Raw genomic sequence first — 14,207 nt, forward strand, 5'->3', positions numbered from 1 at the left:
ATGCCCTTTATTTAAAAAAAAAACAAAAACAAAAAAAAAAAACTATTCCTTAAACGCAAGGACAGTGTCCCTACAGGCAAGGCAAAACAGAACCTGATTGTAAAGATCTTCATAATCTATACCTAGAGGCAATTATCCCCGCTAACCTGCTCCCTCCCCTTCCTTTCTTCTGCCCCTTTCCCAGCCTTCTCACTCTTTCTCCCTCCCTTTCCCTTTCTCTCCCCCCCCCCCCCCCCCCCCCCCCCCCCCGCCCCAGTCTAGCTTTATCCTGATTTTTGGACCTAATGATGTGGACTTAATATTTTGTGGACAGTTTTATTTTTGAGGGAGTAGGTAGGAAGGTAAGTGCTTAATAAATACTTGTTAAATTATCTAGATAATTAGCCCCATTCTGCACTTGAAATGTGTAGATGCTTACTTAGAAGGGAGAAGGGCTTATAGAGGCAATGAATGAATCTTCCATTTCTTAGGCCTACAAGGTTTAAGTTCTTCAAACTGTTTCTTGGAGGCTGGTAAAGAATTGTTGTAATTGTTAAGATAATCTGATCCTGAATTCCTCCTCCTGCCCCAAGAACCTACTTCCCATTTCTTTGAAATTTTTAGACCATGGAGACCATTATGAGTTTCTTGTCATTTTTTAGGATTGAAAGTGAGTGTTAACTGTCTTCTTCTTCCCCATCTCACTGCCCAAAACAGGGGAAATAAAATTGGCAAGGGGGAGTGGGAATGGAGAATAGTTACTGAAAAGTATCTCCCCAACTTCACTCTCAAGTTTGGGGTTACGGTAGTTCTTCCAAAGAGAAAAATGGACTAGACAAGTGACTAGCCTTTGGTCATATAATTAGCATGGGGGAGGCAAGGAGGAGCCTGGAGAAAGGAGTTCAGCTCTGCCCCAATGACATTCAAGAGGATCTTCTCCCTCCCCCCACCCACAACATAATAAACCAGCCTCCATCATGTTAGGTTCTCTCCTAGGCATTTGTCTGTCCACTTGGAAGGAGGTGACCCAACCAACTGGAGAGGGAAGGGGATGGTGTTCAGCTTCAAATCTGTTTGGGGAAGGGAGGCTGTTGTGTGGTGAGGGTGAGTTAAAATGTCTCCATTTTCATTCCAAATCTCCCTCTCTCCTCCAGCCACTATTCCTCCCCTAAAACCTATCTGGAGCTGTTTTCCTTCCCCTCCCTAGAAGGGAACTCATGAGCTGGGTCCAGAGTCTTATGGGAGGCATGGAGTATCCAACTCTTATCAGACTCACATAATTTGGGGTGCTGCCTGAACATCTTGGGAATGTTGTTGCTGGTACCAGATCCCAAAGTTGCCGACATAACCCCCAGTAGGCAATGTCCTAGGCATATCCCATAGTGAGGGAAGGGATGGGGACAGGGCTGGGAGGGCCCCCAGAAGCTCCCCATCTTGAATGTTGGACCCCTGTTTCATGATTTTCTTATATTTTGAACGTTTGTTCTGAAACCAGATCTTCACCTATGAAGGAAAAGGAGAAGAAGAAAGCAATCAGGAAGGAGGGATCTCAAAAATCAGGTCTTCCTACTTACCCCAAATCAGATTTTGTTCAGAGTGGGTGGAGTAAGACTGGAATCCTTCCGAAGCTAGAGTAAATACATTCAATTCAATTATTTGTTTGTATGTATATGTGTATGTGTGTGTGTGTGTGTGTGTGTGTGTGTAATCTGCCTTAGTAGAAGGAGTTTCAATACTGAGGCACTCTAAAATTTCTTCACATTAAGTGTAAAGTAAATGCGTGTAAGGGCTGGGGAAGAGAAAACTATACAAAATCCCCACTCTCCAAAAATTTGAGTTCTAGGATGCTTATAGAAATAAATATAATAATAATGTTCAATGGTATGACAAATAAGTCCTAAGAAAAAACGATACAAAATTAGTGGAGGGAGAGATTACTTCCAGTTTGGGGGAAGAGGGTGGATTAAGAAGGTTTCCTGGAACAGATGGTCCCTTAAATGACCTTATAAAGAAGGCAAGGATTTCAATAAGAGATGATGGGATTAGTGGGAGAAGTTCACCTGTCTCATGGACATATCTTGTACATACCAACAGTCTTTATCTATACTTTTACCCTATCCAGAAATACCTTCTCCTTTCTTGCCTTTGTGTCAATTCCTCGAGGCCATCCCATGACCATTTCCCTGAACCTAAAAAAGATCTACCCTCCTACCTGAGGTCCTATGATATGTATTGTATGAGTCTTCATTTGGAATTTATCTCAGGCTACCTGGTGAGGTGAGATTCTGTCTCATACAGGGGTGTGTCATCCCTCTAGCCAGACCAGAATTTTTCTGATAGCAGAATGATCACATTACAATTGTCTTTCCAATATTAAGCCCCAAATGTATACTCAGTAAATGTTGGTTGATTATTTGACTAAACATTCTCTCTTTGAATGAACTTTTAATTTTTTAGAGGTGTTTGCTTTCTTTTGTTGGGGGTCTTAAGTATGGGTAGGGTGGGGGTGGGGAAATAGGGATTAGTTTAACCAGTGTTCAACTGCCCCCTAGTTTGGTTTTAGGGACTCTAGGCAGATCTGTTTCTCCCCTTTAGCTTCCCTGAGAAGCTCCAAATTCTGCTATTAGGAGCCCGAGGTTCAGGTTTTATCTGGCTATTTAAAATGCAAATAACCAGAGTTTAATCACTCATTAAGTCTTGTCATTTATAACTCAGTGTGAATGAGTTTATCAGATCTTTGAGTCAGTGCCAAGGCTAGTGGGGAGAAATGCCCAGAGACAGGAAGGAGTAGAGAAATAGAGGAGAGGACTGGGCCATATTCGGGGGGTTGAAGACGGAGGGGGAGCAGGCTAAAGATAAGCTTTGCTTAATGCCCTTTGCTTTCTCATTCTGCTCTCTCTTCAAGTACAATTACTTCCTCTGGGGCTGCATGGAGAACAGAGGAAAGGCTGGGTGGTCTCCATGGGGGCCTCTTCCTACCCACCCCCACCCCCACCCCCACCCTCAGGGCATCTGGACCCCACCTGAGTTTGAGTTAGGCCTAGCTGGGCAGCTAGCTGAGCCCTCTCCGGAAGGGCCAGATACTGTGTGTGCTGGAAACGTTGGTTCAGATGTTGAAGCTGGAGGCTGGAATAGATGGTTCTTGGCTTTCGAAGCTTCTTGGTCCTGGTATTCAGCTGGAGTCCTTCTGGTTGTGATAACCCAAGTGGCTTCTCCAGGTCTGGTGGATGAGAGAGCAGAAAGAAAAGGAATGTTGGTTTCCCAATAACAATCATTGCAGACTCCTCATTCTTTTGGGTCCAAACATGTCTCTTGGCAAGAGATTCTCAGAATAGCTACAGAAAACATTGAGACTCCCAGGTTTCTACCCTTATAGCTTTAAAGTATCGATTCTCCCAGTTTTTGTCACTTTCCTACTGTACCCTAATCCTGATCAATTCCCTTATTTTCATAAAAGTCGATTTATTTGGAGCCACCAGAAAAACCAATCCTAATGCAGACACCCCCCCCCCCAACCCCCCAGAAACTCTTGAAAATGAGAAGGCATGTGAAGGGGTGGGAAAGAAGTCACAAATCCTAACCTAAAGCCAAGGCTGATTCTATCTAGCCTTTGGGCCTCTTGTCATTTCACCATTCACCAGAGCAGATTAGGTATTTATTTTCCTCACTCCAGCAGCAGAAACCCTCCTGGGATTGAGTCTCCGGGAAAGACCGCCCCAGCCTTCATCCCATCCCCGCCTTCATCCCACCCCCATCCTTTCCTCTATGGGCCTCCAATTCCAGAGACAGAAAGGGTGGGGGGAGTAGATTCCATAGAACCACAACTTGTCAGACTGAAAGGGGGGGGGGGGGGTGGGCTTAAGAGTCCACAAGAAACACATTTTTATCAGAACTAAGAGAGAATTTAGGGTCTAATCACCCTCGTTTTATTGAGAAAGAAACTGAGGCTCAGTGGGAAAGAAGGCATTTGATCCAGGACTTCTCCCCTATTGAAAAGCCTGCCTGACTGGGTTCAAGCATTGAAAGATTAACTTTCTCTTGCTCCAATCCCCACCCCACTCCCGCCAAAAAAAAAACTCTTCCAAAGAGCTCCAGACTATACTAGAGATGGTCTTGCTTTGGGGAGAGCTGGGTTGCAGTTTTATACACCCTACCGAAGAACCAGCTTTGAAGGACTTTTATCACCAGATTTATTTAGTGTTTTTACTTCTGAAAGGAAACTGCTCTCACCAAGACCCTTCTTCATTGATAGTATTCATTGATAGTACTAGAAGTACAGACTAGTTATGGGACAGATACACAGTGTGTGGCTCTGGAATACTCCGTTTTATGCTGTGCAGAGCAGGGACTGAAAGCCCCAATCCTTGCCCAATGACCCCATAAGAACAACATAAGCAGATCTATCGTCAGCCCCCTTCCTAGCTTCTTAAACTTTCTCTATTCTAAACGCCTTTTTGCCCAGAAATTTTTACATGACCCTTTCACAAATCAGTTTAAGAAGTTTTGGTCTAGACTGGATCCCTGGGTGAGGTAGACTCTGTCCCCAGGGTTGTTGAGGTGGTTTATCCTGGGAAGTGAGCAAAACAAAACATCCCCTGTCTTCGAGCAAACTTCTCTTATTCCATTTCTATTACCCATTATTAAGGTCCTGGAAGGCACCCTCCCTAAATACCAAAGCCCGAAGAGCTTTATAAACCTTAAAGTACCATGTAAATGCTATTATAGCTGCTGTGTTATTCTGCTCTGTGTGCGTTCTCATTTGTTTAGGCTTTTTCTTTGAATATGTGTGTTATCTGTGTTTGTCAAGGAGTTTCATTGTGCAGCAGTTGTGTGTTTGTGTATTCCTATGCAGTAACATCTGGTTGGATGTCTCAGTATCTGACCTGGTATTTTTCTACATGTGTCAGGAGAAAACTGTATATCTGAATATATTTCACTGTGTGGTCTCTGATCCAGTTAAATGAAATACTGCCATCCTGGTCTACATCTGCTCATCTCCCCACCCTTGAGAACGATTTCCTGAGTAGGCCATCTGCCCTCCACCCAAACATTACCAATCACAGCAAAGGGTGCCATAATCAGAAAAACTTTCACCCCAAATTTCCAGAAGAAATATTTTTTTCTTCTTTCCCTCCCCTGACATAACTTGCTATATATTTCATGGTGTCTACATGGTCCAGGACAAATAGTGGAGCAACAATCCAATCTGAACCACCTGTGCAGATGATTTCTTTGGGTATAATGGGAACACAAGGAGTGGGAGTTGAAGAGAGACAGAGATAGACTGAGAGAGAGGGAAGAAGGGAGGGAGAGAGAGAAGGAGAGAGAGAGAGATGCTAGCAGTTGTGGCTTAAGTATTTCCCCCTCAGAGCCCATGACCCTAAGAACATGTATATGTAACCAATATTTCTGCTCTGTCTTTTTCTTTTTCCCTTCTCACTGTCTATAACATGGCTCCCAATGATTCTCTCCTAAAGGCAAACCCTGAAAGTGACAAGTAGTTTAGCTCTAGTGACTACAAACAATCACTGATACTTATTTGAAAGGTTGCCTTCAGAAAAGCTGCCAGAAGCCCCTAGAGGACCCTCCTTGCCACTCATCACTACAGTTCTAAATAGCAAAAGAGAAACTTCTCTTCGTCGTCCCAACTACTCCTTTCCAAGGCAAAGAGGCCACAAAAATCACTGGCAAAGAAAGAAACACCCCTCAGAAAGGGGGTGCTGCAGAGAGCACCTACTACTCCTTGGAAAGGGAATGCTAAACACCCAGTTTCTAGATCATAAGGCCTGGGTTCCCAGAGAAATACAGATTGGAGGCCAGTGAGAAGAAGAAGGGAGGGAGGAAGAGAGAAGAGCCTCTTCGTCAGAAATTTTTCTTCATTGGACCCGGGAGAGAAAAGAGCAAGAAAAAACCTCAATCTTTTAAAATTTTTCTTCTGTCTTTTTCCTTGGGTTAAGGGAAACAAAGGAAGGGCGATTAGAAAGTCAATAGAAAACATCAACAGAACAAATCTACAGAGGCACACACCCACAGTAGTTTTCTTTTTTCAAGGAGGGGAAAAAAAAAAAAAACCTCAATAACCAATTACCACAAAACCATAACATACCTTTGCTCCAAACAGTATAGATGACAAAGAAAAGGGAAGGTGATTTAGGAGGAATAGAGATGCCTACTTTCCTTTCCTTCAAACACCACCTAACTATAGAGGAGTATGGTGACCAGATCTTTTCAGGGAAGATGGCACTATTGGGTTGGGCAAAATGAATTCTCAAAAAGTGCAGCCTGAAAGAATGGGTGTCACAATGCTTGGGGTAGAAACCAGGGCCTTCTTGGAGTCAGAGCAGAATGGTCCACATTCAGAGAAACATTGACTTAGATAGGAAATCAGAAGGTCTGTATCTGCCACTAACTTTATATTGTGATCTTTAAAAAATTGCTTACTATGGCTCTATTTTCTTCTCTCTTGACTGTAAAGGGGTTGGACCTAAAGACTGGGGAAGGGGCAGGCAGGGAAAGGGGCTTCAATCAGTGACATTTTGTAGTTCAAGTATTTTACTGAGCCCTAGGAGGAAAGGCTGGGCAGGGAAATCCTGCTGTGATTGTGAGAAGGATAGTGGCTTGGTATGTCACTAAAGGAGAGTGTCACTGTATAGATAGTGAACCTAAGATAGACTGAATGGAGCAGATTACTGAGGGTGTGTGTATCGTTGTGAGAATCTAATTGTGGGAGCAATTAGGTACAATTAGGCTAACTCCGAAGGTGATGTGGGGTGTTAACTGCTGTGCAACCAGGTGCATTTACAGGGCACCGGGTATATGTGAGGCTGTGTGCAAATAGTATGAACTTCTGTGTATAGAATATGGAAGTTTGCATAACTTCGAGGCAGCTGGACTATATTTCTTTGCGCATGAAGTTATATGAGATCTAAATGGCATAGTCTGTATTTGCTGGATTTGAGAATCCACCTAAATTTTTACTGAGGGTGATAGCCCCTCCACCCATCCAAGGGTTCAATGTTTTATCTGTGATGTTTGTCCACTGTACTCTGTACACCTTTCCCCGAAAAGAGATTGATTCATAGACCAACGCTGCTGCTGCTGGATTCTCTGAAGCCGGGAAAGAGTCAAAAAAAAAAAAAAAAAAAAAAAATCCAGCATGATTTTGTTTTGTTTTGTTGCCCGTTATTTTAGGAATGACATAACTCTCACACAAAGCTTTAAAAGAGGGTGTAGAGACCTATGCTATGCCCCTAAGGATCAAAGATAAGGAGATAAATTTGGGGGGGAGAGGAAAAAAGATCCCGATTCGAAGACCTCCAGATCCCTAAATGATCAGAATCGAAGCTGTGCCGAAGTCTCTCCCATTTAATTTCCCTCAGAAGAAAATGAATTCTCATCTTTTTTTGGTTAAATTCATAGGGACTCGGTGGATGATGAGGTTAAGGAAATAAAGTCCCAAACGAACCCTCTCTTCACCCCACAAATAATCAGTCCGCTGGCTCGGCTGTGATTTCTCTTAATGCGGGTTTAGTATAAGAACCGCTTGGAAAGACAGTTACTCCCTCCCGGTATCGGAAGGAGAGGCAATTCTTTTATTGGGAAGCTTGTTCTGGAGAAAGGTAACACAAGCACCCTCCCCACAATAACCCCCCCCCCACACACACACACACACTTTTTCCAAAAGTATTCATCTGGTTTGTTTCAATTTTCTCCTTACACGTAGGAACACACACATGCCCTACTGCGTGGATTTGAGGGAAGGGGTGGAGAGCGGGGAGGGAACGGACCCGGCTTTACTCAACTGCAAATCGAAACCAGGTCGAACTTGAAAGGAAAAGGGGATCGACCTGCCACCCCCTCACTCCTCCTCCCGCCTCAAACCTTTTTCCCTCCTTCCCTCCTCCCCCCCCCCCCCATTCCTAGGTTGAGTCGAATACAAGTTAGATTTCAACCCCGCTATCTGCGCTCAACCTTTGGAGGGCAAAGTAATAGGGAGAAAAGCAGGTACCGGGGATTCGCCAGAAACGGGGAACAGTGTTGTCTGATAACCCATTCCCCCGGCGCTTCCGCCTTACCTGCCACCGCCTGCAGATTCACTGCAGGGCTACGGAGATGCAGCGAGGCGGTCCCGGGCTGCTGGTAAGGCAGGTGGGGGCCGCTGGGGGCTGTGGGGCTGACATAGGGGTAACCTACCGCGAAGCCGTACGGCTGCGGAGCTCCGGGGTAGGGCCCCTCGGGGGGCTCAGGGGATGAGGGCTGCAGACCCCGGGGGTACGAGGAAAGGGAGTGTGCGGGCGGAGGAACAGGAGAGTAGTTCTGGAAGGAAGCTTTAGGGACATCGGGTCCCGGGAGGGTGGTGGGCAAAGAGGTCATGGTTACAGTGACCTTGGGCCTAAAAATTCCTGGCATCTTTTAGACCCATGGCCTGGCCAACACCTTCTTCCACTTCCTCCTTCTATCCTGGCCTTGCGCCGCTCTCCCTTCCCCGAGCCCAGAATACTTGGGTTCCGATGAGCCTTCCCCCCACCCCCGAACTTAAAATCTCGGGGAAAGTCTCTCCCCACGCCGCCTCCCGCAGAGAACGTGAACCAGGGGGAGGGGGTGGGAGAGGGGCCTAGGCCCCCACCCCGCAACTTTAACCCTCCCCCCATCCCAGTTCGTCGAGCCCCCTCCCTTTCCCTCCACTACTCCACAGGCTAAGATTCTCGGGCGCCGGGGGTGGGGTGGGGCACCCACCCTGCGTCCAGGATTGGCTAAAACGCTGAAGGACGTCACGGAGCCCCTTCTAGACACGCCCCCCAGCAATCCTTTGGAATAATTCACCTCAGGAAAGTTGTAAGGTGGAATCTGTGTACGGGATCCTGGGTATTGAGAGGGAGATGCTGAAAGATCATTAAGTTCCCTTGGAGAATGGGGAAACCCAGGAGTCTGAGGAGGTCAGAGGCTTCTCACTCCGAGAAGACAGTTTGAGACTCCTGGAGCCGGATGAGGAAAAGCTTGGGTGAATCGGTTCTGAAGCGGAGTTGGGCAGAGGCAGTTGAGGAGAGGGAGAAAGGTTCAGGAGTAAGGAGGCAAGACAGGTGCAGGGACTGAGCCCACACTGACACTTTCCTTTTGGCTCCTGGTCTGGCTACAAGGTCTGGGGACAAGGGACGTAGGGCTCGGATCCTTTCTTGTCCCCCTGCTCCGAAAGGTCAGTAAACAAAATGTTCCGAAACCAAAAAACATCCTCCAGTCTCATCGCCTCACCACTCTTCTTCCAGGCCCAGGTCCCGGCCCGGGCCTACCCTGCCCCAGCGGGACGGGGTGGGGCCGGCCAGGCAGCTGCAGGCTTGGGAGGACGGGCTGCAGGTTCAGCTCTTCGGAATGTGGAGCTGTGCAGCGGCGAACCGTGCTTAATGAGGTTGTTGGTAAACAGATCCTGGGAGGAGGGAAGGTCGCTTGCTGCCGCAAGTTAGGAACGGAAACCTGCTCCTAACCAGCTCTGCTCACGTGTTTTGAATACACACCCCCTTCTACACACGCAGACACACACACCCCGAGCACCTGCCCGATAATACACGCGCTATGGCTTGAGTTTTCTCTCTGGGTCCCAGAGAATTCTGAGCCTCTTGTCAACCTCAGAACTCATTGTTCTTTGGTCTTCCGCTCGAATATATTTTAAGCCAAGGAAAAGAGTCAAAATTAGAGATTAGAGCAGCCTCCAGGACACAACTCTCTGCTTCGGAAATCAGATATTCATAGTGCCTGTTCTCGGTGGCCTTTTATAAACCTTTCTCCATAGGCCCAGAACCCTTCGAGTGAGTTCTCATCGACCAAATCACTGACCGGAGAGGATTTGGGGGTGATGGGAAGATACAACTAGAGGCTTTAATAAATCTTCTAGAGAATCCCAGAAATACACCTGATTTGAGTCAGTAGTGCCGTTAAAATCCGAAAACCAGGGCTTTCTCTTATTTCCTAAGAGAAGAAATTTGAAGAACACAAAACAAATGTGTTTATAATCATAATTGCTTTTAAATACATAAAACAGGTACATAATCAAAGTATGCTACAGTGTTCGCATTCACATATGTATGAATACATATACCAGAGACATTCATCCACTCTCTCAGTAACTGTTACTGGACTGGTATTGGTTACAGTTTCTAAAATAACATGGTTAAAGTTTTGTGTTTTTATGGATATATATCCATGGGTATGGATATAGGTATATTTGTATATACCTATGTATGTGCATATACTTATATGGTTTTGTAGCATTATTTAATTGCGATAATATATTTTAGAATGGAGATTTGAATGATCACTTCTAAGGGATTCATAGAGGGTATTTTTACATGAATTGAAGGCTTGAATTTCATAATCTTGGAGGTCCTTCTCCCTCCTCTCCCATCTTAGATGCTATAGTTCAAGAGCAAGAGACTGCTCAGTGAATAGTAGAGTGCAAGTTTTTGCATTTATTGAGGATCAGACTGTGTCTCCAAGGAATGGCCCTGATGCCATTGGTCATTGATACCTGAAATAAAAGTAAAGCCCTGTGCTATTTAAATATGGCACCTTGAAACATTTCTCCTAAACATTTTTCTATGGTCTTTGGCATATTCTGGGCACATGGGAGTGATATAAGTTATTTCTGTCTGAAATCAGGAAGCCTGGGTTTGGTCTAAGTTCAACCATTAGCTCTCAGCTTGGGCAATTCAAGTGAAAATTATCTCTAAGTACCCTACAAGCTTTGATATTCAATGGAAACAAAGAATACTGGATCCCTTGTGCTTCCCTCTCCTATAAAATAAGGATCTATCTTTTTACTGTACCTACATATTTGGGACTCTGGTCAAGAATACTTTTCACACCCATATGCTTTCAAAGAGCCTGAACAAGGGGAGTGCCCATCTCCTGAGTATTGTAAAGGAAATGGGAGCATCCCAGACTGGCTTTTAGAATAGGAAAAAAAAAAAGTGTCATCTAGGTTTGGAGTAAGGGACAGGAAAAAATGATTGAAGAGCTAGGAGGAAAATAAGAAGGCTCATTCTCTGGTATTGACTTATATATGTAGGTGTTGGGTGAAGAGTAAGGTTGTTAGTTCCCGGATGAGGGTCCTGTACCTTTAAGAGCAGCAAACCTGGCTGAAACTGGACACCTACTAAGCCAGAGGGATAGAAACTAGTTTTCCAAGAAAGAAAACTCAGAGCCCAGACCAGGGCAAATGGAAACCCATGTCTCTGAGGGCTTTTAGGTTTGGGATGCTTCGCTACTTGAGGGAAGAAGGGTTAACTTCCTGGGGCTACCTGAAAATTCCATTCATCTTCCTCATCCATAAAGGACAAGAAAGACAATTTCAAATTTAGAAAAGCTGTTTATTCTTGGGAATTCTCAATTTGATTGCATGCCCAGTTCTTGTCTTTCCTTCCAACCACAGTGCAAGCCTTTAAGTAAAGATGACACAATTACCCTAAAGTTTTTGTCTACCGACAAGTCCTAGTCACTCTCTAACCATTTGCCCTAGCTTCTCTTCTTCACTTAAGAACTGCTCTGCCCCATGTAGCTTTAATGTGGAGCACTTAGATTCTAAGCACCTCAAATGTCCCAACTCCATTGTGGCACCCCAGACACTGGGACAGGGAATGATTGGGAAGAGTCTCAGATTCCAGTCCTGGGTTTATCTGAAAGGGCTGCGCAAAACTCAGTTTGAATTCAGTGCTTCCATTCTCCACTTCTTTTTTGCATTATAATTCAATTAATTTCAACAAATTTTGGAACTTAATTTTATTTTCCTGTTTTAAAAAAATTTCCTGTTATGTTAATTTGTGAGTGTTTCTTCCCTTAAAGATGATTTAATCTTCTGACACAAAAGCTGAAAAGGAAAGAAAAAAACTCTACAAAGCCAATGAACATTGTTAACTATGTCTAACAATACATACAATATACCTCATAGTCCCTCACCCTTGCAAAGAGAGTTTTCTCTCTCCAGCTTGCATCTAGAAGACAAGTCTCAGTATTGGGTCAGATTTGTATTCTTAGCAAGTCCCTTGCACATAGTAGGCATTTAAGTAATGTTCACTAAACTGAATTGAATTTGATGCTTTGAGATATCAACATATTCTCCTTTTAGAAACAATCTCTGAAACAGGTAAGGTGGAAGAAGATAGGTAGATAGAAGAGTGAATGTGGAAGCTATCAGGTCATAGAATTTCAAGTTGGAAAGAACCTCAGGGACAAATGATTTATTCCACCTCTCTCATTGGGCAAGTGAAGAAATTGAGATATACAAAGGTTGAATGACTTTGCAAGGTCTCCAAAGGTAGCTGAGTGACAAAGCTAGGACTAGAACCCAGAGCTGATTCTCACATCAAGGATTCCTACTTCCTCTCTTCCTGCTCATCACCAAGAAATTCTTCTTGTTTGCTTTCTTCACTTCTTACCTTACTGAGATTAGGAAGACAAAAATCATCAGGGTTCTCGGTAATGGGAAAGACAGGATATAAGCAGATTAAGACATGAGTTCTGATTTTACCACTGACTACTTGCATGACTTTAAGCAAGTAACTTAACTTTATTGTGTATATTATCTTACCTTCCCCCAACTTACTTTCCTCATATTAGAGGATGAATTCCATGAAATATAGGGTGTCATATCTCTCTCTGTTCCTAGCATAGGGACCTTGCAAATAGTAGATAATAAATATTAACTTATTTAAAAGTGTAGTCATCTACACTAGAAATATTCTTGAAATAGGAAACAAGAGGGATTGAGGATGGGAGAAGTCAAAGAACAGTTATCATAGAATTTAGAACTCAAAGAATGGAATTTGGACATCATGTAGATCATTTTCTTTCATTTATTTTTTCAGAGGAGGAAACTGACGCCCAGATAAGCCTAATGACTTGCCCAAGACACTATTCAGTTAGTATCACTCATCTAGTAACAGAGATAACATTGGAGCCTCTATTCCCAAGTCAAATACTCTTTCCAAATTCACCAAGTTCTCAAATATGTTTACCATATATGTAATCTGGAGGGATAGAGGCAACATGGCTGAAAGCAAAAACAAACTATGGAACTTAAGTTGCTATCGTAACTTATGAGAACTAATCTTCAAGAAGGACATATTTGTGATTATATTTCATTGTGGGCTCCATCCAATCTGAGTCCATTATATTTCCCGAATATGATTTCATTGAAAAAACAAACTCCTCCGAGGATAGAAATGATGACAAGAGATCATTCATATAGTCCCAGGGTCTTTGTAACAGAGCTCTTATCTCCCCCCCTCCCCATATGAGGAGCCCTCCCCATACCTCAATAAACTTTGGAAATTGAAAGAATTCTGCACTGGGCTGCCACTGATGACCCTGACCAAGTCCCCTTTTGGAATCCTAATTTCCTACTCTGTCAAATTTGGGGGAAGGGATAAATGGTCCCAGCTTAGATTGCATAAGGCTTTTGGAAAGAAATAATGGATGTGTACTATAAAGGGAAGCAGATAACCTGTCTCTGGACGACTACTTAGGGCCAGATACTTCTGCTTTTCCCTATCCTGCTCCCCCCCCAAAAAAAATAATCGTAACATCATAATGGAATTCTTTTGGAGAAACAGTTTAATCAGGTTTTGAAAGCAGGATACTGAGGAAACAAAACAAAAATGCAAAGGAAGTAATGAAAGTGACATTAGTTGTAGCCCTCCCACCTAACTGGCTGTCTAAAATCCCCCTAAGACGTGTTTTGATTGAATCTCTCCCATTAGATGTGCAACTTCATCTGGAGATATGAGCTGCTAGATTTTAGTACAAAGACAATATAATCCTCACCTTCTAAGTTCATAGGATCTAGAACTATCATCTATTCTTTTCAACTTTGCAGATGACCAATCCGAGCCCCAAATAGGTTCGGATGAGTTGCGAAAAAGGACTAAGAAATAACAGGCTAAGATAGTCGTGCCTAAGTATTTTAATTCTATATCTAACTGATCTTTCCGTTGCACCAACCTGAGGATAGGTAGGTGCTGGGGTATTGAGGGTCAAGGAGATAGGAATTGCTCTCCAGAAGGACGGGAGAAAAGGAGAATGTGGAGGGAATTTGAATTAAAAAAAAAAAAAAAAACCTACTCGTACACTCTAATTTAGAAATGGTACCTTGTGAGGGACCACTTACAGACCCATCCATTCAAGCAACAGTTCTATGAAAGGGGTACGCAGATAGATGGGGAGGTTGGTTGGTTGGCAGG

General features: G+C 43.9%; 1 protein-coding gene across 1 annotated transcript; it reads right to left on the minus strand.

Moving 5' to 3' along the window:
• Positions 1 to 254: 254 nt before the first annotated feature.
• On the minus strand, positions 255 to 9,489 carry DLX4 (distal-less homeobox 4). The gene is made up of 3 exons (XM_031966070.1): positions 8,055 to 9,489; positions 3,003 to 3,199; positions 255 to 1,482 (listed from the first exon to the last, which is right to left on the minus strand). Exons 1-3 carry the CDS (start codon positions 8,386 to 8,388, stop codon positions 1,252 to 1,254), a joined length of 762 nt encoding a protein of 253 aa, XP_031821930.1. The 5' UTR covers positions 8,389 to 9,489; the 3' UTR covers positions 255 to 1,251.
• Between the last annotated feature and the right edge of the window lie 4,718 nt (positions 9,490 to 14,207).

This window comes from Sarcophilus harrisii, chromosome 4 (assembly GCF_902635505.1).
Source record: "Sarcophilus harrisii chromosome 4, mSarHar1.11, whole genome shotgun sequence".
In the NCBI taxonomy this organism is placed as follows: Eukaryota; Metazoa; Chordata; class Mammalia; order Dasyuromorphia; family Dasyuridae; genus Sarcophilus; species Sarcophilus harrisii.

Excerpts from the sequence above, each read along its gene's own strand:
- DLX4 (XM_031966070.1), bottom strand. The coding sequence starts at position 8,388 with ATGCCAGGAATTTTTAGGCCCAAGGTCACTGTAACCATGACCTCTTTG. Across the intron at positions 3,200-8,054 it reads GAATCTGCAGGCGGTGGCAG|ACCTGGAGAAGCCACTTGGG; the intron begins GTAAGGCGGAAG and ends CTCATCCACCAG. Across the intron at positions 1,483-3,002 it reads TAGGCCTAACTCAAACTCAG|GTGAAGATCTGGTTTCAGAA; the intron begins GTGGGGTCCAGA and ends TTTCCTTCATAG.